The sequence below is a fragment of the Chiloscyllium punctatum genome, chromosome 1 (assembly GCF_047496795.1).
Source record: "Chiloscyllium punctatum isolate Juve2018m chromosome 1, sChiPun1.3, whole genome shotgun sequence".
Lineage (NCBI taxonomy): Eukaryota > Metazoa > Chordata > Chondrichthyes > Orectolobiformes > Hemiscylliidae > Chiloscyllium > Chiloscyllium punctatum.
Genome location: NC_092739.1, coordinates 33902671 through 33927347, shown reverse-complemented (window position 1 = coordinate 33927347; position 24677 = coordinate 33902671). Strand labels below are relative to the sequence as shown.

The 24677-nt window shown below is 41.1% G+C and overlaps 1 protein-coding gene across 2 annotated transcripts in view; it reads right to left on the bottom strand.

Moving 5' to 3' along the window:
- Positions 1-24677, bottom strand: part of LOC140491295 (inactive ubiquitin carboxyl-terminal hydrolase 53-like) — a 100455-nt gene that overhangs the window by 50028 nt on the left and 25750 nt on the right. For both annotated transcript variants that reach the window (XM_072589321.1, XM_072589405.1), the window contains exons 5-10: positions 22531-22613; positions 22344-22449; positions 14839-14985; positions 8995-9144; positions 7584-7746; positions 5527-5697 (exon numbers count right to left, since the gene is read on the bottom strand). In XM_072589321.1, the coding sequence (XP_072445422.1) occupies positions 5527-5697; positions 7584-7746; positions 8995-9144; positions 14839-14985; positions 22344-22449; positions 22531-22613 (820 nt within the window). The remainder of the gene's footprint in view (positions 1-5526; positions 5698-7583; positions 7747-8994; positions 9145-14838; positions 14986-22343; positions 22450-22530; positions 22614-24677) is intronic.

The window sequence follows — 24677 nt, the reverse complement described above, 5'->3', positions numbered from 1 at the left end:
ACCACTGCAGTCCAGTTGGTACAGGCATATCAATAATTCTGCAAAAAAAAAAGGGGGCAAGTCGAGGGAAGGGAACAGAGAGGGCGGGGTGACAGGATGAGGCAACAGGATGAGACGAGAGGGAGCAGAGTCTTACGGACAAGCTCGATTCCCTCTAAATATTAAATAGCCAGACCCTACCTTTGCTAGTTGCTTTAAGCAGGTTTAACAAAGTCCAGGAGGGAATGCAGTTGGTCAAACCACTTAGTTTTAAACAAAACAATTTATTTACAATACTACCAAATGAAACAAAAGAGAACAGAATACTGAATAACTTAACCCAGCCGAAAATCCAACAGGTCATCCCAACTTAATGATGCTGTTCCAAATAGTTGCAACAATCCCCATAAATACCCCTTGGCACAAAAGGTAAATTCAAACACAAGGACTTACAGGAGAGATGGCAGAGAGAGAGGACTTGCTTCTTTGCGTCCAGCAGCTTTTTTCAACTACCTGACTGCTCTCAGCAAATAGCCAGACTGCCAAAGACCAAATCAAACCAGAGAAAAGCTGAGCTGGGAGAATTGGTCGCTCCTCTTTCATTGCACAAGTGTTTCTTTTAAAACTTAAAAGCCTTTTGCCTGAGGCAGTATCTGTTAGCTACAATCAAACTGGCCCTAAAACCCATCAAAGTCCAGACTTTTGGGAGTCTGTATCTTTTAAGACATCTCTGGAAAAAAAAACCCAAGGACATAACCTTGTTAAAGAAGCAGCATAATCACGAGAGAGAGCGAGAGCGAGAGCAATCCAGAGTTTGACTGAGCAAACCTGAAAGAAATGCAAAGTATTTCCAAGTAAGAATGGTAGATGGCTTGGAGTGGAAGTTGCAAGTGTTACTGATGCCATCTATCTGCTGCACTCATCCTGTTAAATGCTAAAGGTAATGGTTTTACAAGATGCTATCTAACAAACCTTGCTGAATTTCTGCATGTTGCGACACAGTGGTAAACCCTTGTTAATTAAAACAAGCACCCAGAAAAGCTCACCTTGCCTCGTAATCTGTTAAAATAGGAGAGTGACAGAGGACTGCCAAAGTCCACTATTTAAACAAAATAATATCAATTTATTCTTTAACTCAAAGTGAAAATTAAACAACTATTCACAACTCTAAGACCCCCTTTCTCTTAACTGATTATCTGCCTCCAATTCTATAAAAAAAACTGCTCCAATAAATTACTTATTAAAATTACATCAACTTAATTTCAAAACCATATAGAGGGTGCCATCTACAGCGTCCTTCTTCCGGCTGAGATCACCCTGGGTCATCATCTTTCTTTTACTGCAAATATGTTTCATCTGAAAAAGATACCTTTGATAGAGAGAGTTTCTTTTTCTTGGGTCTTTCTCAATGGCAGTTACTCTATCGGACTGTCTAACTGCTTGCTTTTTTATACCTCCAACATCAGATCATCACATTGGCTCGATGTTGGCAAAATAATAAAAGTCTAACTCGATTGAGTTTAGCATTCTGGGCATAATTTAAACTGATTGGTTAAATTCGATGTCAAAACAGCAACCAACTCAGGTATCTATTTCATAGGAGAAAGTGAGGACTGCAGATGCTGGAGATCAGAGCTGAAAATGTGTTGCTGGAAAAGCGCAGCAGGTCAGGCAGCATCCAAGGAGCAGGAGAATCGACGTTTCGGGCATCAGCCCTTCTTCAGGATTCCCAAAACGTCGATTCTCCTGTTCCTTGGATGCTGCCTGACCTGCTGCGCTTTTCCAGCAACACATTTTCAGCTCTGATCTCCAGCATCTGCAGTCCTCGCTTTCTCCTCAAAGATTTTAACCTACTGCGAATCCTCTTACAAGGATGCCTTCCTTGAAGAAGCTCTCTTCCTCCCTCTACAAGGATTTCAGTGAGTCCCTCTCTCACTGCACACCCCAGGTCATCTCCTCTGCACAGAAGCTCTTCAGTCACATTCTCAAACAGACTCGCTACCACAGCCACATCCCCTTTCTCAGCACCTGCCTACAGAACCGACTGATCCCGCATGGACTCCGGACTACATTCCGACCATCAAAATTTGGACCCACCAGGACAACCAGTACCTACAACAAATCCTAAGCCTCCAGCAACAGACCTCCCTCTGGATCCTCCACTCCACGCTTGCAGCCATGCGCCGCTACCTACATTCCCTGCAATTAGACCTACCCCAGCTCAGGATAATACTCTCAGACCTGGAAAGGGCCTCTACTGTTCTTCATCCACAAAAGAATCCATACACTAAACAAACAGTTCTTCGTAGACTTTCCTGAAGAAGGGCTGATGCCCAAAACGTCGATTCTCCTGTTCCTTGGATGCTGCCTGACCTGCTGCGCTTTACCAGCAACACATTTTTAGCTCAGTATCTATTTCATAGGCAAATGTTACATATTTTCAATTTTCCAGTACACTCTTAGGACTGCTAGTTAGTCATATGACAGGTGCTTGTAAGCTCTCAGTGCAGCACAGCATTCACTCTCTCAAAAGGTACAGTAAACACCATCTTCATTCCAGCAGTTCATTTTATAGGTATTACACATTGCTAGAATGGAGTCTCTTTGGTGGAAGGAATGTATGTGTGTACGGAAGTGGTACTAATCAAAAGGATTGTTTGGTCCTGGGTGAGGTCAAGCTTAAGAAATAAATTAACTTGGCTGAAGACTGGCATTTAATATTCTGGGGACCTCTGGATGAGACCAGGATGGAGCATCCACTCAGCACCTATGTAAAATTTATTGAAAATGCTTCAGCCTTGTCTTCTGCACTATGTTGGACTTCCTCATCATTGAGGATATGGACATTAATGGTGCCTCATCTAATAGAGCAGTCCACTACTATTTAGTTTGGAAGAAAGAGGGTGGGAGAACTTAACTGATTTTTCAGTTGTAGAATTGCTTAGCTCGATCACTTCCCGCTTATGCTGTTTGACATGCAATTAGTCCTGTGTTTTAGCTTCATTAGGTTGACATTTGTTTCAGGGTTGGTAATGGTAGAGTGGAGGACAACCCAGAATGTCGGTGTCGCTGGTTAGATACACATTATTGCCCATCCCTAGATTCCCTTGAGAAGATGGTAGCAAACTTATTAAACTGCTGCAATCCATATTTCACAAATAGATATACTGTGGACTGTAATTCCAAGATTCTGACTAACAACACTGAACAAACACTGATAGATTTCTTAGTCAGGATGGAGCATGGTTTGGAGAGAAACTTATAAGAGATACTGTACCCACGTACCCACTATTCTTGTCCTTCGACAAGAAAGCGGTTGAAGGTTTAGAAACTGAAGTGTCCCATCTAGAGTACATTCTGCACACTTATTATCTTCAGCGTTGCCTTAATCTCACAGAGGCTTCCAAAGGGGCAGTACGATGGCTCAGTGGTTAGCACTGTTACCTCACAGCGCCAAGGACACAGGCTCAATTCCAGCCTCAGGCGACTGTGTAGGGAGTTTGCACATTCTTTGTGTCAGCGTGGGTTTCCTCCCACAATCCAAAGATGTGCAGGTTAGGTGAACTGGACATGCTAAATTGCCCACGTGTTCAAGGACGTGTAAATTAGGTGCATTAGTCAGGATTAAATGTAGGATATTAGGGCAGAGAAATGCATCTAAGTGGGTTACTCTTCAGAGGGTCGGTGCGGCCTTGTGGGGTCGAAGGGACCATTTCCACACTGTCAGGATTCTATGATTCTCAGTGGTTTTCAATGAGGAGTACTTAGTCGTCATCTGAGGGTGGGGGTGTAAGCTGTACATGGTAATCAGCAGGTTTCTGTGTCACGTTTGACCGAATGTTGAGAACTCTTGTTAATTTCCTCCTGAACACACATCACTATGCCTGCCCTCGACATACCCAGGGATGGTGATAACGTTGGTTGGGACATAGTCATACTAGTCTGTGAGAATGCGCTCTCACTTTTGGCATTAGTCACCAGATATTAGTAACTAGCTCTTGGCAGGGTCAACAAGGTTGATGCAGTTACTAGAGCATGCACCAATCCCAGGTGGTGTAACTTTTGTAAAAATATACTTTTTAAAATCGGTTTGATACAAGTGAGTGGCTTGTTAGGCCATTTTGCAATCAATTACAGTGCTGTGGTTATGGAGTGTGGGCCTGGAACAGGCCAGGTAAGGATAACAATCTTCCTTTCATTAAGGGAATTAGTAAACCAATTTTGTTTTATATATAAACAACAATAGACTTAATTGGATTTTCACTTGAATATTTTGACTGATTTCAAATTCAACATCTGCTTTAATGGGATTCAAACTCAGGTCCTCAGAATATTAACTGGGTCTCTGGATTACTAGTCTCGCAACATTAGCATCATGCCATTTTTCCCCAGTTCTTGAAACAGAGGGGGCATAATGTGCATTCACAAGATATTGCTTGACATGAAGAGACATTTATGAACAAAAAACAATTGTTGCCAGGGATGATTTCACTTGACAAAAATATTAAAGGTTATACGATTCTTAATGTTAAACATTATAAAAGGATGGAACAGAATATAAAAGAAGACCATTACCAGCATTTCAAGCATCCAGTGTGTGGAACAAATATTAAACATTACGTGCAGGAGTTAGGAAAGAGAGCAAACTTTCTTTTAAACTGAAGATGAAAGACTAGAATTTAACATCAGGTTAGTGATTGAAGTTGTGACCATGTTAACATTTGAGAACAGGTCAAATACATGGATGATGACGGAAGAAATAATGAAACATAACAGTTCATGTGAAAGATAAACACCAACAAAAGGTTAATTGGGTCCAAGGTCTTTTGGCTATGTTACGATTACTGTGTAAAATCTTGCAACTTTAACACTTGTTTTCCAACGTCATATTTAACGATCACCAGAACATACAGATATTACTATTGCCCTTATTTACAGTGTAAGTAACAAATTAAAATATATGGAGAAGAAGAACTGCGGATGCAGGAAATCAGAAAAAATAAATTGCTGAGAAAACTCAGCATCTGTGGACAGAAAGCAGAGTTAACATTTTGGGTCCAGTGACCTTCAGAAGTATCTGGAGAGTTAGATCCAGTATATATAGTCATGAAGCCTGAAACTGCAAAATGCAGGAAGATGAATAAATCGCAACTAACAAATTAGTAGACTGCTGGACAATGGGTAGCATGAAGCATACTTGATTCCCACTGGTCACTAACCAAATCACATCCACTTGTCACCTACTAGTTACATTTCGCAGAATAAGCAGCCAGTGAGGCCAATTGAAACTGCTCAACAGTATTTAAGGCTAAGAATGATTAACTGTATTTAAGAATGTACATTTTATAACCCCCATCGAGTAAAACTATCAGCTTGGCAAGCAATCTCCAAATACTACAGAATCTGTATGCTTATGCTGCGGATTTTGGGGAGGTACAAACAAATTAGCTTTGTAGTGCTGCAAAACTGTTAATGAAAAAAGAGGCAGGGCTGCCAGATTATTCAAGTTTTATATAGATAGTACCATTATAAATAAATTATACTTACTTAGCCCTCGACCTCTACTATCTTGAATAAAACCCCTCTGGAAACCTCCCTTAGTATTAGATGGTTGTTTTGGAGGCATTTCCTGATTACTGGTTTTTGACAAATGTCCTTCGGTTCCGCTTTCCCTTACATGGTCAGTCAATCTGGCAGCAGACATTTGCATTTCTTTTTCTATTAGATGAAATATGCAGAAATAATTTCAGTTTTGATGCAAGAAAAAAAGCAATCTTCCGTGCAAGACAGAAAGGCTTCAAAGAAAATAGTGAGACACTTGTAAATCCACTAGAACAGATAAATGAAAATCCACCAGAGAAACAGGCCCTATTTTAAGTCCTGCGTAAATCTACAAACAAATGTCCCCATGAAAAGTCACATTTGGATTTTTCACCAACATTGTCAGCATTAATGAAATGATACGCAAGGCTTCTGGCCCCAACTTGAAGCAACTACTGCTCTGTTGGCACCAGACAAAGACAGTGAAAATTAACCTCAGCAAATTATACACACCTCATGAATTTCTATTTCATTCACATCAACTCCTGAATTGATATGTTCTAATCAATCAGCTCACAGAGGTGGAGCAGGTGGAACTTGAACATGAAACTCCTGGCTCAGAGAGAGAAATGCTATCACAGCACCACAGCACTCACATGTAACATCACTTCTGAATTTGTGTTTATATATGGTACCTTTGAACGCTCACAGAAGCAGAAATAGAGTAACTCATTAACCTCAATAATCATGTCTGCTCCATTAAAACTGAAGCCACAGCACAAGGAAAGTATTAATTCCCTATATACCAACATATTTGAACTGGCATAAAACAACAGATGCAAGTCAGTAACAAAATGTTAATTTTTGTTTTTAAAATGGGGATACAGCACTGCATAGACAAACCAACAGTTGTCACTGTATCTGTAACTCAAGTAATTCTCTCTGTACAAGATGCCTTGAGATGTGATAACATGCAAATTTAAGGAAAAAGCCTAACATAAATTACCCATTTGAATGTTGATTACAATAACATCAAATTCACTCAACCCCCAAAGACAGCAGACCCTGAACTTCTTCAGCCTCAAATTAGAATTTCATTTGCAAGGAACTTGTTCATCTATTTTCCTTGTTCTCTATTAGATGAGTATCGCTTTGTTAAAAATCAAAAGCTCTTCTCTTCCTGGGGCCCTGGCTTCATTAACCTGCCACATGCTTGCCCAATGCCAATTATGCCACAAAATATATTGATAAAATATTCTGCACACAACCCTTTTTTGAATTGAGTTTTCTATTTCAAGTAAAGCAGAGGTTTTTGATTTGGACAAAGATAAACAATGAAATGAATAACCAATAAATTTGTTTTGCTGGTGATGTTTACATATTGGACAGGAAACTGAAAAAAAACAATGCTGCTCTTCTTTAGAAAAGTTGCATTGGATCCATTACATCAACCTATAATGGATGCTGGACCTTGGTTTAAAAAAAATTAGATTTCTAAAACTGCAGCACTCAGTAGGGACCACACTGAAGCACTGGCTTTAAGTTCTGGAGTGGACAAGGTCCTTTAGATCAGAGGTAAGAGTACAGTCACAAATTTAAGCAGGCATTTAACAAAACACTTGCTCAAAGGTAAATACATTTGCAAGTTAAGCCACAACATAAAATAAACGATCGGTAAACAGTGATGAACTACAAATAGAATCTAAAAACTTATCTAAGATTTTTTTTTAAAGATTCTCCACAGTGTGGAAATAGGTCCTTTGGCCCAACAAGCCCACACCGACCCTCCGAACAGTAACCCACCCAGACCCATTTCCCTCTGACTAATGCACCTAACACTATGGGCAATTTAGCATGGCCAATTCACCTGACCTGCACATCTTTGGACTGTGGGAGGAAACCCACGCAGACACGGAGAGAATGTGCAAACTCCACACAGGCAGTCGCCAGAGGTTGGAAACAAACCTGGGACCCTGGTGCTGCAAGGCCGCAGTGCTAACCACTGAGCCACCGTGCTTATAAAAGCTAGTCATTCGTTTTTTAAAAAGTTATAAAAAACTCACCTGAATCCTCTCCATCTGTTCTACAGTGAGCAGACTGTTGGTTGGGAATTGGTACATCCTCAGTATTGACTGGCAAACCATTGGGATTAGCGTAAAACAAGAGCAGGGGTTGGAAGTGACCTCGAACACACTTGGACAGCACATCTTTCCACTTTGATCCAACCTATTAGGTGAACATTTTTTTTAAAAAACTAAAATGCCATATATAAATAATACATAACAGATCTAGCTGTGATGTAGCTTTTAAATGAACAGCTGCAGTTGTAACACTAAACTCTGCATCAGCCATGTGTGGGAGTCAACAGGTAGGACTTGAGTATTGCGCAACACCATGAGTGCTCGATTGATAGGCAACCACAGGGTCCCTACTTGAAACAAAGAACAGGTAACTATGACTGGTGTAGTAAAGATCAACTGGAAGTTTGTTTTTCTAAGAGTGACCGACAGGTAGTTTACCACAAGGAGACTGCACAGAAGGAGGAACCAACCCAATTCAGTACCTCTTTCAAAAGGTTTCAGCTCTTTCGTCAAACAGTCATAGAGCTGCTCAGAGGGATTTAGCACATTCAGAAATCAGAACAGCTAGCCTGAGATTCAAACACACGTGGCTTACCACCATTCTCTGTTTCTATCTTTAATCTAATATTTAATGTTCACTACTAACCTGTTGTCTTGTCTGTCAGGTTTAAGCACCAATTGAGGGGAGAGAAGGGGGATTTTAAACCAATAGTCTGGGTAGTTAGAGGTTTTAAGAGTTTGCATGATTGCTATTTCTAGAAGTTTGTAAAGTACTTTCGATAGTAATAAATAGCTATTCCTACTTTAGGTAAAACAAAGTGTCAGAAATCTTTATAATAGGTATAGCTCAGGGGCACTAAATTGAAACTCAGGTCAATCGGGAGGAGTTATTGCAATAACGTCACAAACTTGCATGACAGACCTACAGTTCTTCACTTTGATTGTCCACGTAATTAATTCAGTGACCGTGAGATGAATCGTATGGTTATCAAACTGTCACTTAATCCATTCTATCCATTTCAACTACTCCTTTTAGTAGTGAATTCCACATTCTAAATACTATCAATGAGAAAAGTTCCTCATAAATTACACAAGAGACTTATTAGTGACTACATTATGTGTATGACCTCAAGCATGGCCTTTTCCATATCATAGTCTCCTACTGAATCCAAATTTTTGAAGGAGATTCAAGGGATCAATTTTTTTCCCCCCATCAATAAATTTCACATGCTCACACACTCTTGTTCCCATATTCTGTCCAAAAAGGTTTTTAAAATTTCCCTTGTCATTTTTATTTGTGATTCCAAAGACCAAAATGGTGCATGGCACAAATTGAATGCACCAACATATGCACCAACAAATTGAATGCACTAATTACTAATTTAAAGCTCACCTCTTTAACAGTAGCATCATCAAAGAATATCCACTTCGAGCTTTTAGTATGAAAGGCAAAGGTACAATAGTGTCTGCTGGAATAGCATACCATTCCAACAAGGATCAATTCACTTCTCTTAGCCCGTTCATCAGTTGCCTGGAAGAAAAGCTTTTTAAAAAAAAGCACATGAATGAAACTTAGTCATTGCTTACAATATGCAAGTACAAGTCACAATTTAATTGTCAAGTTTTACACTTTATTTCCTCTTAAAAGGAATATGACTACACTGTCAGACTTCTCACAAAATAACTTCTTTCTCTCTACCCATGTTACATATTAGGGATAAAACATATACATCTCAATCAAATTTAAATACATAAACCTTGTAACTATCAAATCAAATGCTATGAAAAGTATGAAGTTACTTTCTTTTAACAATGTAATACACTTCCCAATGGGTGTCCTTCACATCTTTCAGGTTATTTCTACAAGTCTAGTCTGAATATTCCTTTTAGCAGAAAAACTTTATTAAGGCAAGAAATTCTGCTATAATGTGCATGGAATCTTTTGACTATATTTTGACCATTAAAATGGAGAAAAACTGAAAATGCATGGTGAATTTAATTATGTTTACAGCTGAAAGCATGAATGATCAGATTACTGAATTAAGTCCATTAGACCATCAGATGAAAGAGCAGAATTAGGCCACTCAACCAATGGAGTCTGTCTGCCATTTGACCATAGCTGATACGTTTCTCAACTATATTCGCTTGCCTTCTCCCCATAACCTCCAATTCCCTTACTAATCAAGTGTAAAACTATTTATGACTTAAATACACTCACTGACGTGACCTCTACAAACTTCAGTGGCAATGTGTTCCACAGATTCACCACCTTATAGCTGAAGAAACTCAACTCAGTCCAAAGGGTTATTTCCTTACCAGTGGCTTCATCATCGCCACCCAGGCTTCTCAGTATTTTGTAAGCTTCCATGAGTAAAGCCTCCCCACATTCTTCGAAACTCAAATCAAGTACAGACCCAGACTCAACTACTCCTCATATGACAAGCCCCTCATCCTTCTTGAAGACCTCCTCTGGACCTCCGACAAGACTGGCACATGCTTCCTTAGAAATGGGGCCTGCAAGTGCACACTATATTCCAAATGTGGTTTGACCAGAGCCTTATACAGTCTCAGCAGTATATTCCTGCTCTTGTATTCTAGCCCTTGAAATGAATGCTAACATTGCTTTTGCCTTCATCATTCTTAGCCACATGGAAAGAACAGCTTGTGGTGGTCAGTCACAGGAAGACACTCACAAGAAGCTGCCAATGTACTCCTAACAAAATGACAAAGTTTATTGCAAATTAAAGAAAAAAAAACAAACATTCAAACCATACAAGAATTATTTGAAACAGTAAGAAAACATTTCAGCAATAAAGATTCAGCTTTCTCAACAACCACCTTACAATGGCTTTTCTACTTTGAAATTTCTTTATTGATTGGTATGGATATGAGCTATGGTATAAGAGTAAAAGGTGAAAAGTAATATTTTCTTGTAGATATGTTTAGATTTAAGATTGGGTCTCTAATCTTCCACTGACACAACTAATGATTTCAATACAATTGTGTTGAGGAAAGCAGACTTGGTATTTCTTAATGAAAAGAAGGTGACAATGGAATTAAAAACAGATAGGCGAGAGAGCGCTCAAGATTTCAACACAAAAGTCACCCCTATGGGAGGCAGCCCAGTGAGCAAATAAAGCTTGGTTTTCACTGGAACTCAGCACGAAGTAAATGACTTGGAATAATATTTAATAGTTTGAGTTTCCAAGTCTAATTACTATCACAAAACAATGGAGTTTGCATTCCACAGATGGAAAAAAGGCTCTCAGGTGCTCAGTACAGGCATTGGTCATCATTGAGCTACAGTAGCATTGAGAGAGAGGGAGAGAGAAAGGTAGCTATGAGTTGAAGAATGTAGTTCATTGAAAATTAACATGGTGAAGGAAATATATTCACTGGAGATCTAAAGCTTTTTGATTAATTGTACTGAATAACTGATATCCAGAAAACTTCTGTACTACATTGTACTACAGGTCAAGAGATAAGATGGGAAGAGAGCATAGGAAGAAATAAGAGAAAATGTGCTGGAACAAAATGCAATTCATAATTAGAAGGTTCAACAGAAAGTGTTTTTATCCCTGAAATTCTAAGCTACAAGGTGAGGGACAACGCAATAAATAAAGAGGATTTCTGAAAGGAGAGTGATTAATATGAAGTCATGATTCACAGTGGGAATCAGCGGCAGAGATAACAGGTACATGGAATTCCTTTAACAAAGTTTAACAAGTTATGTGCTTGATTAAAAATCAGGACTCCTAATGAAATAATTTCAGAATTGTTTTTTCCACATGGCTAAGCAGTTAGGAAGAAACTATTTTAGGAAATCAGTGCAAGGCTCAAAGGAGAATTTATGATTTTATTTGGATAAGAATTAAAGAAAGAAAGAATTCTGATTTTAATTCCATCACAACGACCTGCACTGTATTTGTACAGAGCTCTGAATAAAGTGAAACTCTAGGTGAAAGTGAGTACTGTAGATGCTGGAGATTAGAGTCTATAGTGTGGTGCTGGAAAAGCACAGCAGGTCAGGCAACATCTGAGAAGCAGGAAAATCAATGTTTTGGGCAAAAGCCTTTTCATCAGGAAAGGGGCTTGGAGCCTCAGGGATAGAGCAATAAGTGAGAGGAGGGTGGGAGCGGAGCGGGGAGGAGGTAGCTGAGTGCAGTAGGTGGATGGAGGTAGGGGTAAAGGTGATAGTTGCACCACCCTCCCAACTGACCTAAGTGTGAAGGAAAATGGACAGATGGCACAGGCCATTAGGACAGTGCTGAGCTGGAAGGTTGGAACTGGGGTAAGGTGGGGAGGGGGGTGGTGGAAAATGAGGAAACTGGTGAAATTCACATTGATGCCATGGGGTTGGAAGTTCCTGAAGCGGAAGATAAGGCATTCTTCCTCCAGGCATTGGTGGTAAGGGAGTGGTGACGGGAGGTGCGGGAAATGAATGAGATGCGCTGGAGGGCATCAACCACCACGTGGGAGGGAAAATTGCAGTCTTTCAAGAAGAAGGCCATCTGGTGTGTTCTGTGGTGGAACTACTGTAGAAAAACATTTGAGACAGATTTACGAGAGCCACCCCAATTATCAGACTGGGTCAGTGGCAATGACAGAAATATGTACTGGGAACTCAACTATTTATTGCATCTATAGAGTCAGAGGTCAACAGCACAGAAACAAGCCCTTTGGCCCAACTTGTTTATGCCATTCAGTCTTCACAATTAAACTAGTACCATTCGCCTTCGCTTGCTCTATATCCCTCCATACTTACCCCATCCATGTACCTGTCTAAATCTTCCTCAAATGAAGAAATTGTCACCACTACCTCTGGCAGCCTGTTCTAGACACTCACAATCCTGTGTGAAAAAAATGCGCCCTGGATACTTTTGTGCCTCTCCCTTCTTAAACTATGCCCTCTAGTTTTGGACTCCCCTACCATAGGGAAAAGCTGTCGCTCTCATGATTTTAAACACCTTTATAATGTGACCCCTCAGTTTTCTAAGCTCGAGAGGAAAAATTATCTCTCCTATCCAGCTCTCCTTATAACTCATATCTTTCAGGTAGCATCCTAGTAAATCTTTTCTGCACTCTTTCTAGTTTAATAACATTCTTTCTGCAGTAGGGCAACCAGAACTGCACACAGTACTCTAAATGTGGCCTTATCAACATTTTGTACAGCTACTCTTATATGCAATGTTTGCTAATTATTTATCCAAGATGGAGAGATAGACACAAGTTTTCTGATGATTTGAAGTTCAGCAGCATTGTAAGTAGTGTAATTGGAGGGGTAAAACTACACAATCATATTAATAGATTAAGTGAATGGTCAAAATTGTGGCAAAAGGATTTCAATATAGGTTACAGATAAGATCATCAATTTGGACCGAAATATAATAGAATTCTTTCAAATGGCAAAAGGCTGGAAGCAGTGAAAGCCCAGAAAGATTTGGACCTCAATCAAAAATTTCATGGACAGATACAAAAAATAATTAAAACAGCTGATGGAATGCTTGTGGTCATATCTAGAGAACTAGAATGAAATGATCGACAAGTCATGCTGCAGGTATACAAGCCCTGGTGAGATCATACCTGGAATGCAGTGTTCAATTCGAGACACCATAAGCGAAAGAAAGATAATCTGCCTCCCTTCAAAGTCAATGTAAAGTTAAAAGAATGATACCTGGTGTTATTATCTAGGTAAGGCCAGTAACACGTTTATTTAGATTTTGTGGAATGAGAAAACCCAGGTATTTATTAAAAAGAATAAAATTCCATGATTCACAGTTTAACACCACAGAATTTTACTGCACTAAAATCAAAGTACACTAACACACTGTTCTAAATAGTTAAAGTATGAAAATTGTTAATTATACTAGTTGAAGTTTCTTTATATTGCATTCCATCTACACCCATTTAAAGTACACTTCCAATAAGTAAAGTGAGACTTCTCAAAAGTTGAAAGATTAACTATATGAACTTTGTACCATTTCAAGGACTTGTATATTGGTTGTGATGTCTACACCCTATTCACTTTGATGTAGATGGCCCTTTCAAGTCTCATCCAATCATCCCAGTTACAAACTCAAAGTCAAAAGCATCTTAAACATATCCAACTAAAATCACAACTACCTGGTTCTACTAGTCTTTAACTCTCGAGTCTTGGATACAAAACTAACATTCTATCAGCTTGGAGATCCCAGAAATACATCTCAACATTTGTACAGTCCTTCAGTTAACAGTCAATGCACAGAATTTAAATTGAATTCTGTTGGGAAGAGACATTACCTCAAAGCCAGTTTATTCTCATCGCACTCAAAACTAGCACACAAACTATTTCCCCCCACAATCAATGGCTTGACCCTTTTTTTTCTATTGCTTATTTCTCAGGCAACTTGGTCACATGATTCTTTTTGTAAATAAGCATTTTAAAACAAAACAGAAATCCCCCCCTAAGACTCAGTTCTTCAAGGATCCCTCATGTCAAAACAAAATGTAGATTCGCCTCATCCGTTCCTCCTCCCACCCGAAGCAGATGGGTCAATATGCTGGACTCCAGGGTTAATTTAAGATTACGTTATTCCCTGGACTGCAAGATTTGAGGGAGACTGAATAGACAGGAACTATTAACTATTTATCTCTGACTAGAGAACATACCATAAAAATTGAAGTTAGATCTTTCAGAAATGAGGTTAGGAAATACTTCTATGTGTAAAGGATAATAAATGTTTGAAAATATTTTCCACAAACTGATACAGATGGATTTTTGTTACTTAAAAGGTATTAAGGAATAAAGGTAAAAGATAAGTACATGAAATTAGGTCATAGATCAATCATTATCTCATTCAGCTAAGTAACCTATTCCTGTTTTCATGTTTCTACAAGGAAGCCTGATGAATCAACAGAGCAAGTGGCTCACCGTTCTTTTTTTTAAATGAAGCATCCTGCACCAGTCACAATTTATCAAAAAGGTTGAAAAACCCTAAACTAAAAGTACCATTTTAAAGATTTTTGTTTAGTAGATGGACTCGAAGGCCTTTTAACAGTTAACGAAACTGAAGACTTTTCTAGGTCACAAGTGTACAATTTCAGTCAGTTTGGAATAGGTGTTTTGTTATTTGGCTTGCAAAAGGCAATTAAGCTGGTCTTAAAACAACTATTTTTAAAAAGTTTTACAAGTTTGGACATTTTGCTATTGCACTTTTAAACAATAGTTAATAATTAGAAATGAGACAATGAGACTTACTCCAGGTAGAGAGAGCTGAGGTGCCAAATATCGAATGACATCTGATGTGAGATCAGAATTCTCAGAATCCCACACTAAACCAATGGTGACAATCTCTGGGCAATTCATTAGCACACGTCTAATCTTTATCTTCTGTCCGCAATTACTCTGAATGAAGAGAGGAAATCTCAATACATCTACAATTATCATTCAAAGGGTTTGCGCCAACATGTTGAATTTGTATGTCAACAGATAAAAGTACTTACAAATATATTTATAATCATAGAAAATTCTTGCAGAATGAACTAAAGAAAGAACATCCAACAGAATCCTGAATATCTGTCTGTATCGTAGATTGCCAGGATCGCAGCTGCATCAAAAATCTTGCTTCACAGTAAATCAAAGCAAACCTTGAATTAACACTAAATACAAAGGAACTTACATTAAAGTGAACTTCCGTAAAATATACAAACTTGGATTTTCCTAGTACAACAGGAACAGACTCAATCACAGGTAATCCTCAAAGACTACCTACTTGCCCTTTGTCAAATTTTACAACCAGGTTTCCAAATTTGACTAGTGCCCAAGTTTGCCCATCAGAGGAAATCAGGGAGACAACCAGAACACTGGAGCAGCATTGCAGGCCAAGGACACTGCACAACACCACCCCCTTTCCCCATACTCTGCATTTCAGAAGTCAAATTGTTTGAAGGTCCCAAAAGAATAATTTGATTAGGGATAGTCAGCATGGTTTTGTGAAGGGTAGGTTGAGAAGGTGACCAAACAGGTAGATGAGTGTAAACCGGGTGATGTGGTGTATATGGATTTCACCAAGGTGTTCGATAAGGTTCCCCAAAGTAAGCTATTGCACAAAATGCTGAAGAATGGGATTGTGGGAAACATAGCAGTTTGGATCAGTAATTGGCTTGCTAAAAGAAGACAGATGGTGGTGGTTGATGGGAAATGTTCATCCTGGAGTCCAGTTACCAGTGGTGTACCACAAGGGTCGGTGTTGGGTCCATTGCTGTTCGTCATTTTTATAAACGACCTGGATGAGGGCGTAGAAGGGTGGGTTAGTAAATTTGCAGATGACACTAAGGTCAGTGGAGCTGTGGATAGTGAAGAAGGATGTTGTAGATTACAGAGAGACATAGATAAGCTGCAGAGCTGGGCTGAGAGGTGGAAAATGGAGTTTAATGCGGACAAGTGAGAGGTGATTCACTTTGGTCGGAGTAACCGGAATGCAAAGTACTGGGCTAATGGTAAGATTCTTGGTAATGTAGATGAGCAGAGAGATCTAGGTGTCCAGGTACACAGATCCTTGAAAGTTGCCACCCATGTTGGCAGGTTTTTAAGGTGGCATACAGTGTTTTAGCGTTTATTAATAGAGGGATCGAGTTCCGGAACAATGATGTTATGCTGCAGCTGTACAAATCTCTGGTGCGGCCACACTTGGGGTATTGTGTACAGTTCTGGTCACCGCATTATAAGGAGGATATGGAAGCTTTAGAAAGGGTGCCGAGATTTACTAGGATGTTGCCTGGTATGGAGGGAAGGTCTTACGAGGAAAGGCTGAGGGACTTGAGCATGTTTTCGTTGGAGAGAAGAAGGTTGAGAGGTGACTTAATAGAGACATATAAGATAATCATAGGATCAGGTAGGGTAACAGGGAGAGCCTTTTTCCAAGTATGGTGACGGCAAGCACGCGGGGGCATAGCTTTAAATTGAGGGGTGATAGATATAGGACAGATAGCAGAGGTAGTTTCTTTACTCAGAGTAGTAAGGGTATGGAATGCTTTGCCTGCAATGGTAGTAGATTTGCCAATTTTAAATACATTTAAGTCGTCATTGGATGAGCATATGGATGTACATGGAATAGTGTAGATTAGATGGGCTTCAGATTGATATGACAGGTCAGCGCAACATCAAGGGCCAAAGGGCCTGTACTGCACTGTAATGTTCTATATTCTAAGTCACCATGACAAGGTTTACATGCCAGCTAGGTTGGGAATAAGGTGCCAGGTGAAAAGTGGATGAATGCTTAAGACAGGTCAATGGATCAAGCCAGTCAATGGTGCAGTGCAATAGTTACTCAGTGCAGATTCAATAATGGTATATGTACCTGGTATTTGTGTGTCTTTTTTTTTGATAATTCTACTATCGTCCTTACCTGGTCTCACCCAATTGTGAAACTAGACCTATAGCAATTTGGAGGTGAATATTTTTATTCATCCTGCTCAAATGTGACAGGTCACATGTCTGCAGCAGGTGGGGCTTGAACCTAGGCCTTCTGTCCCAGAAATACAGACACGACTACCACATCATAAGAGCCCCAAGGTTAACGCTTAACTTACCTCTGGTCAATTAGGAATGGGCATTTTGCCAGCAATGTCCACAAACCATGAAAAATATTTTTAAAACTCCACAAGCCACATTATTATAAGTTAACATTCAGGAGTGGGTGTGGCATTTGAGGAAGCTTAGTGATTGGGACCATAGTCATAGAAATGTATAGCACAGAAAAAGGCCCTTCAGTCCAACTTGTCCATGCCGACCAGATATCCCAACCTAATTTAGCCCCATTTGCTCGAACTTGGCCCATATCCCTCCCAAAACCTTCCTACTCATACCTATCCAGATGCCTTTTAAATGTTGCAATTGTACCAGCCTCCACCACTTCCTCTGGTAGCTCATTCCAACCCTTAGGTTTCTTGTATATCTTTCACCTCTCACCCCAGGGAAAAGACCGCATCTATTTACCATATAAACCTCTACGAGGTCACCCCTCAGCTTCGAACGCTCCAGGGAATACAGCCCCAGCCTATTCAGCCTCTCTGTATAGCTCAAAACCTCCAACCCTGGCAACATTCTTGTAAATCTTTTCTGAATCCTTCCAAAGTTTACAACATCGTTTCTATAGGAGGGAACCCAGAATTGCACACAAAAATTCCAGAAGTGGCCTAATCAATGTCCCTGTACAGGCTCAACATGATCGCCCAACTCCCTCTGCAATAAGTATATGGTTTTGGATACTGCTGGGGCGTGGGGGGGGGGGGGGGGGGGGGATGACCTACCAGAGGAAAGCCATAGCAGTCAGTTTTCTGGCACTGAGCCTGACACTGTGGCAAAGAAGGGAAGGGGGCAGAATAGAAAAGTACTCGTGGTAGGGGACTCGATAGTTAGGGGAAATCGACAGGAGATTGCGTGATCAGGATCGGGATTCCCGGAAGGTAAGTTGCCTCCCTGGTGCTAGGGTCCGGGACACCTCCAATGGGTGCATAAGGTTCTAAAAGGGGAGGGCGAACAGACAGCAATCGTGTTACATATTGGCAATAATGATATAGCCAGGAAAAGGATCGCGGATATAAAAAGTGATTTCAGGGAGTTAGGATGGAAGCTGCAAAGCTGGACGTACAGAGTAGTGTTCTCTAGTTTACTACCAGTGCCACGAGATAGCGAGGCAAGGAACAGGGAGCGAGCGCAACTTAACACGTGGCTGCGCAGCTGGTGTAGGAGGGAGGTCTTCAGATATGTAGATAATTGGGATGCCTTCTGGGGGAAGGTGGGATCTGTACAAGAAGGATGGGTTGCATCTGAACTGGAAGGGGACCAATGTCCTGGATGGAAGGTTTGCTAGAGTAGTTCGAGGTGGTTTAAACTAGTATGGCAGGGGGGTGGGAACCTGAGCTGTATACCGGAGGTGAGAGTTGATGCAGATGAGGCAATAGCAAGAGGTAGACCAGCTAGTGGGAAGGATTTTCCTGGGAAGGAACCAAGGGACCAGTTAAAGTGTGTTTGCTTTAACGCAGAGTATCAGGAATAAAAGTGAAGAACTTAGAGCATGGATCAGTACCTGGTGCTATGATGTTGTGGCCATAACAGAGACATGGGTTTCTCAGGGGCAGGAATGGTTGCTGGATGGTCCAGGGTTTAGAGCATTTAAAAAGAATAGGGGGGGAGGTGGGGGAGAAAACGAGGAGGGGGTGTAGCACTACTAATCAGAGAGAATATCACAGTTACAGAAGCTTCCATTGTCAAGGAAGATCTGTCTACCGAGTCAGTATGGGTGGAAATTAGGAACAGCAAGGGATCTGTTCCTTAGGGGTTTACTACAGGCCTCCCAGTAACAGCAGGGAGATGGAAGAAAGCATAGGTCGGCAGATTTTGGAAAAGTGTGGACGTTGTAGGGTTGTTGAATGGGTGACTTTAACTTTCCCAATATTGATTGGAACCTCCTTCAAGCAGAAGATTTGAATGGAGCTGTTTTTGTAAGGTGTGTTCAGGAGGGTTTCCTAACTCAGTACGTTGACAGGCCGACGAGGGGAGAGGCCATTCTAGACTTGGTGCTCGGAAACGAGCCGGGCAGGTATCAGATCTTGTGGTGGGAGAGCATTTTGGTGATAGCGACCACAACTGCCTCACATTCTACTTAGCTATGGAGAAGGAGAGGATTAGGCAAAATTGGAGGATATTTAATTGGGGAAGAGGAAACTATGATGCGATTAGACAGGAGTTAGGAAACATGGATTGGGAGCAATTGTTCCATGGTAAATGCACTATAGACATGCGGAGACTGTTTAAGGAACAGTTGTTGCAAGTGATGAATAAATATGCCCCTCTGAGACAGGCAAGAAGTGATAAGATAAAGGAACCTTGGAAGATGAGAGTAGTGGAGCTTCTCGTCAAAAAATAAAAAGGTAGCTTAAATAAGTGGAGGAAGCTAGGGTCAAGCTCAGCTCTAGAGGTTTACAGGCAGGCGAGGAAGGAGCTCAAAAATGGTCTGAGGAGAGCCAGGAGGGGGCACGAGAAAGGCTTGGCAGAACGGATTAGGGAGAACACAAAGGTATTTTACACTTATGTGAGGAAAAAGAGAATGGTCAAAGAAAGAGTAGGGCCGATCCGGGATAGCATAGGGACATTGTCTGTGGTGTCTGAGGTGGTAGGGGAAACCCTAAATGAGTTTTTTGCTTCTGTCTTTACGAAAGAAACAAACTTTGTAGTGAATGAAACCTTTGAAGAGCAGGTGTGCATGCTGGAATGGATAGAGATAGAGGAAGCTGAAAATTTTGTCAAACATTAAGATTGACAAGCCAGGCCCGGACCAGATTTGTCCTCGGCTGCTTTGGGAAACGAGAAATGCAATTGCTTTGCCACTTGCGAAGATTTCTGCATCCTTGCTCTCCACTGGAGTCGTACCTGAGGACTGGAGAGAGGCAAATGTAATTCCTCTCTTCAAGAAAGGAAATAGGGAAATCCCCGGCAATTACAGACCAGTAAGTCTCACGTCTGTCATCTGCAAGGTGTTAGAAAGGATTCTGAGGGATAGGATTTATGACCATCTGGAAGAGCATGGATGATTAAATGCAGTCAACATGGGTTTGAGAAGGGCAGGTTATGCCTCACAAAACAGAGTTCTTTGAGGATGTGACTAGAAAAGTTGATGAGGGTTGAGCTGTGGATGCGGTGTATATGGACTTCAGCAAGGCATTTGATAATGTTCCCCATGGTAGGCTCATTCAGAAGGTCAGGAGGAATGGGATACAGGGGAACTTAGCTGTCTGGATACAGAATTGGCTGGCCAACAGAAGACAGCGAGTGGTAGTAGAAGGGAAATATTCTGCTTGGAAGTTTGTGGCGAGTAGTGTTCCACAGGGCTTTGTCCTTGGGCCTCTACTGTTTGTAATTTTTATTAATAACTTGGACGAGGGGATTGAGGGATGGGTCAGCAAGTTTGCAGACGACACAAAGGTTGGAGGTGTGGTTGACAGTATAGAGGGCTGTTGTAGGCTACAGCGGGACATTGACAGGATGCAGAGATGGGCTGAGAGGTGGCAGATGGAGTTCAACCTGGATAAATGCAAGGTGATGCATTTTGCAAGGTCAAATTTGAAAGCTGAGCACAGGATTAAGGATAGGATTCTTGGCAGTGTAGAGGAACAGAGGGGTCCTGGTGTGCAGGTACATAGATCCCTTAAAATGGCCACGCAAGTGGACAGGGTTGTGAAGAAAGCATATGGTGTTTTGGCTTTCATTAACAGGGGTTTCATTAACAGAATTTAAGAGTCATGAAATCTAGTTGCAGCTCTATAAAACTTTGGTTAGACCACACTTAGAATACTGCATCCAGTTCTGGTCGCCCTATTATAGGAAAGATGTGGATGCTTTGGAGAGGGTTCAGAGGAGGTTTACCAGGATGCTGCCTGGACTGGAGGGCTTATCTTATGAAGAGAGGTTGACTGAGCTCGGACTTTTTTCATTGGAGAAAAGGAGGAGGAGAGGGGACCTAATTGAGGTATACAAGGTAATGAGAGGCATAGATAGAGTTGATAGCCAGACACTATTTCCCAGGGCAGAAATGGCTAACACGAGGGGTCATAGTTTTAAGCTGGTTGGAGGAAAGTATAAAGGGGATGTCAGAGGCGGGTTCTTTACACAGAGTTGAGAGAGCATGGAATGCGTTGCCAGCAGCAGTTGTGGAAGCAAGGTCACTGGGGACATTTAAGAGACTACTGGACATGCATACGGTCACAGAAATTTGAGGGTGGATACATGAGGATCAATAGTCGGCACAACATCATGGGCTGAAGGGTATATTCTGTGCTGTACTGTTCTATGTTCTAACTCCTGTACTCAACGCTTTGATTAATAAAGGAAAGCATACTAAACGCCTTCTTCACTATCCTGTTTACCGGAGACTCCATTTTCAAGGAACCTATGAACCTGCACTCCAAGGTCTATTTGTTCAGCAACATTCCCCAGGACCTTTCCATTAAGTGCATATATCCTGCCCTGATTTGTCTTTCCAGAGAAGAGTTGGAGAAATGAAGCCTGGGAATGAGAAGATTGGGACCTGGACAAACGAGTTGCAAGAATACTGGAGAGTGGGATGAGATTGTATGAGTGGGAACCCAGTGCCCCCAGAAAAGCCAAAGCAACATTGTGGATGGGTGGGTGCATAGTATGTACTATGCACCATCTAGATTTTCAAACAATTTTGTGCAAAAGGTCCAGAAACAGGTGAGCACTGTTACATATTTCAGTAAATGAGCTGATTTCAAGCAACTACCACACATTCCTAGAAGGATCACTAATGCAGAAGTACCAATGTCCTAAATACAGATGAGATACAGGACTCTTGCATCCAGAGTTTGAGCTACATGTTTAAACCTTAAAAAAAACAGGTGAAGCACAGACATCATGTCAGTAATAGATTGTGAGTAACTTTTATGGAAAGTGCTCCAGGCCAAGTCCAATATGGGGTTCAAAAACAAGTCTGAAACCCAGAATAAAATGGAAGCAGATTAAATGGACATGAACATGTTTTTTAAAAAAACTGCTTTTAAAAAAAAACCATGACATAGGACGTGAGTTAACATATATGCAGATTCCAAACTATTACACATAGATCCATCAGATAAAGACGGTAGAACAGACAAACTAACAATATACAGCTACATAAATCATATTTTCAGTTGTCATAAAACTATTGAAGGACTAGATGCTGTATAATACAGAAATATTCTTACCGGACAATTCCTAAAGTCACCAATAGTGCTTGCTGCCCGAAGTAGCTCCGCAAACGATTCTGGCCTGGGACGTTCATTCCTTTCTATCATCCTGTCAACCTGATTACTAAAAAGTACATAATTACTCAATTTAATGTTCAATAATTTATTGACATTTTAGCTGAGAAAAACACAAAATTTTACTCACCACAGTGCTGTAATTGACACATAATGTACCAGCTCAGTGAATGGCAAAGGATCTGAAGTAGCTCCACAGCTATGGCACACACTCTAGGGCAAGATCAAAAGCGAGATAAGCTAATTTTAATAACACGTACAAAACACTTGTAAAAACACCGTTCTCCTGTTCTCCTTAACCAAAAAAACAGGTGCAAGTCAGAAGAACGCCCTCATCAGGGCAACAATGTATTTCTAAGGATAAAAATTTCAAGGGTTGAATCTTATGTTTTTTTGGCGAAGTTGAGATGCTTTTGGTGGAGGTAGAGTGTTTTCTCACCTTATCTTATCAAACCCAGCACATTAAATGATATTTCAGCCATTTAAAATGTCAGGTTTCCAAACCACATTACCATAAGCTATTCCTGAAGCAACATCCTGGAATTGAATGGCATTCCTTGTACTGAAGCTACTTTTAAAAGACCGTATGCACCCAGATGAGCAGAGTCAGTCGACAGCTGTTATGCAAGGCTCCTAACATTTGCCTTGGACATGCATACAGGAGAAAATAAGCACCCTGCTTTGCAGGATGGTTTCTTTAGCTCCTGCTGGATTGTGCACAGACCGTTCCTCTTCTCCCAAGCCTTTTGTAACCAGCAGTAGAGGCTATGACACTAGACACTGCCAATTCATCACAGGTTGCTACCCAGGATAAAGCAGTCTTAGTTACCCAAGGTGGTCCAGCACTGTAGGAAGACAACCAATAGCTTTCTCCAGTCTGTCAGTATAAGTGTCACCATCTTCTTACCAAAATCTCACACTCACTTTCTCTCTGCTACTGCATTCACCTCCTTCCAAGGCTCATGCTCTGCCACTGTCAATGACGCATACATCTTGCCCTCTGCATGGCCAACTCATCCGCTGGGGAATCCTTCTCTCCTGCACCAACACCCACTTTTGTTTTCTATAATACCTGCCTCTCTCTCTTTCCAGGTGTATAACAGCCCACAGTAGAGCAGAACATGGCTGCTGTATTGTCCATTTTGAGTAAAGAATTGTGACTGGCTTAGGGATGGCTTGGCTCCTGACTTGTGCTGGGTTCCCCTGAGCGAAGCCCACCCTCCTTGACCGGACTGAGGCTGCTGACAATCATGACATGCTTCCTAGCTTTGTGCCTGCAGTAAGTGGCTCGACAAAACAGCAGTAGTACAAGTCTGTCTTCTATCACTGAGATGGTATGTGCAAAAGACAGGAATGCCGAGAGTATCCAGATAGACTCAGAATAAGTAAGCACTCTGACAACAAGCGAAAGTTCCAGAAATGCAGCCAGATCATGTCCGTCAGATGGGTGCTTGACGCAGAACGTGGTGTCCTTGCCCCACTATGACAGTGATAGTTCCCAGTGCAGCAGTGATGCAAAACCTGTAAGTAGACAGAAAGGCCACGAGTTTTCATACAGGCTGGCACATGTTCAACGCTGATGACCATGGACGTGGGATGCATGTGGCTGAGTCCATGGAGCAAGATGCAGGTTTCTATATCCAATAAGCTGCAAATTAAACCTGCCATAGACCTGCACTAGTTTCCACGTACAATGGCTAGTTTGTATGGCAGTTTGGTAAGATTGGGGGACATTAACTTTCCTGATATTGATTGGGGAAGCTATAGCTCAAGTTCGTTAGATGGGTCAGTGTTTGTCCAATGTGTGCAGGAGAGTTTCCTGACACAATATGTAGATAAGCCAACAAGAGGTGAGGCCATACTGGATTTGGTTCTGGGTAACGAACCAGGCCAGGTATTAGAACTAGAGGTAGGTGAGCACTTTGGGGACAGTGACCACAATTCGGTGATATTTACTCTAGTGATGGAGAGGGATAAGTGTGTACTACAGGGCAAGAGTTATAGCTGGGGGCAGGGAAATTATGATGCGGTGAGGCATGACTTAGGATGTGTGGATTGGAAAAGTAGATTCCAAGGCAAGAGCGTAATTGATATGTGGAACTTGTTCAAGGAGCAACTATTGAGTGTCCTTGATAAGTACGTACCTATCAGGCAGGGAGGAAAGGGTCGTGTGAGGGAGCCGTGGTTTAATAAGGAATTGGAATCCCTAGTTAAATGGAAGAGGGCGGCCTTTGTAAAGATGAGGCGTGAAGGTTCAATAGGGGCGATTGAGAGTTA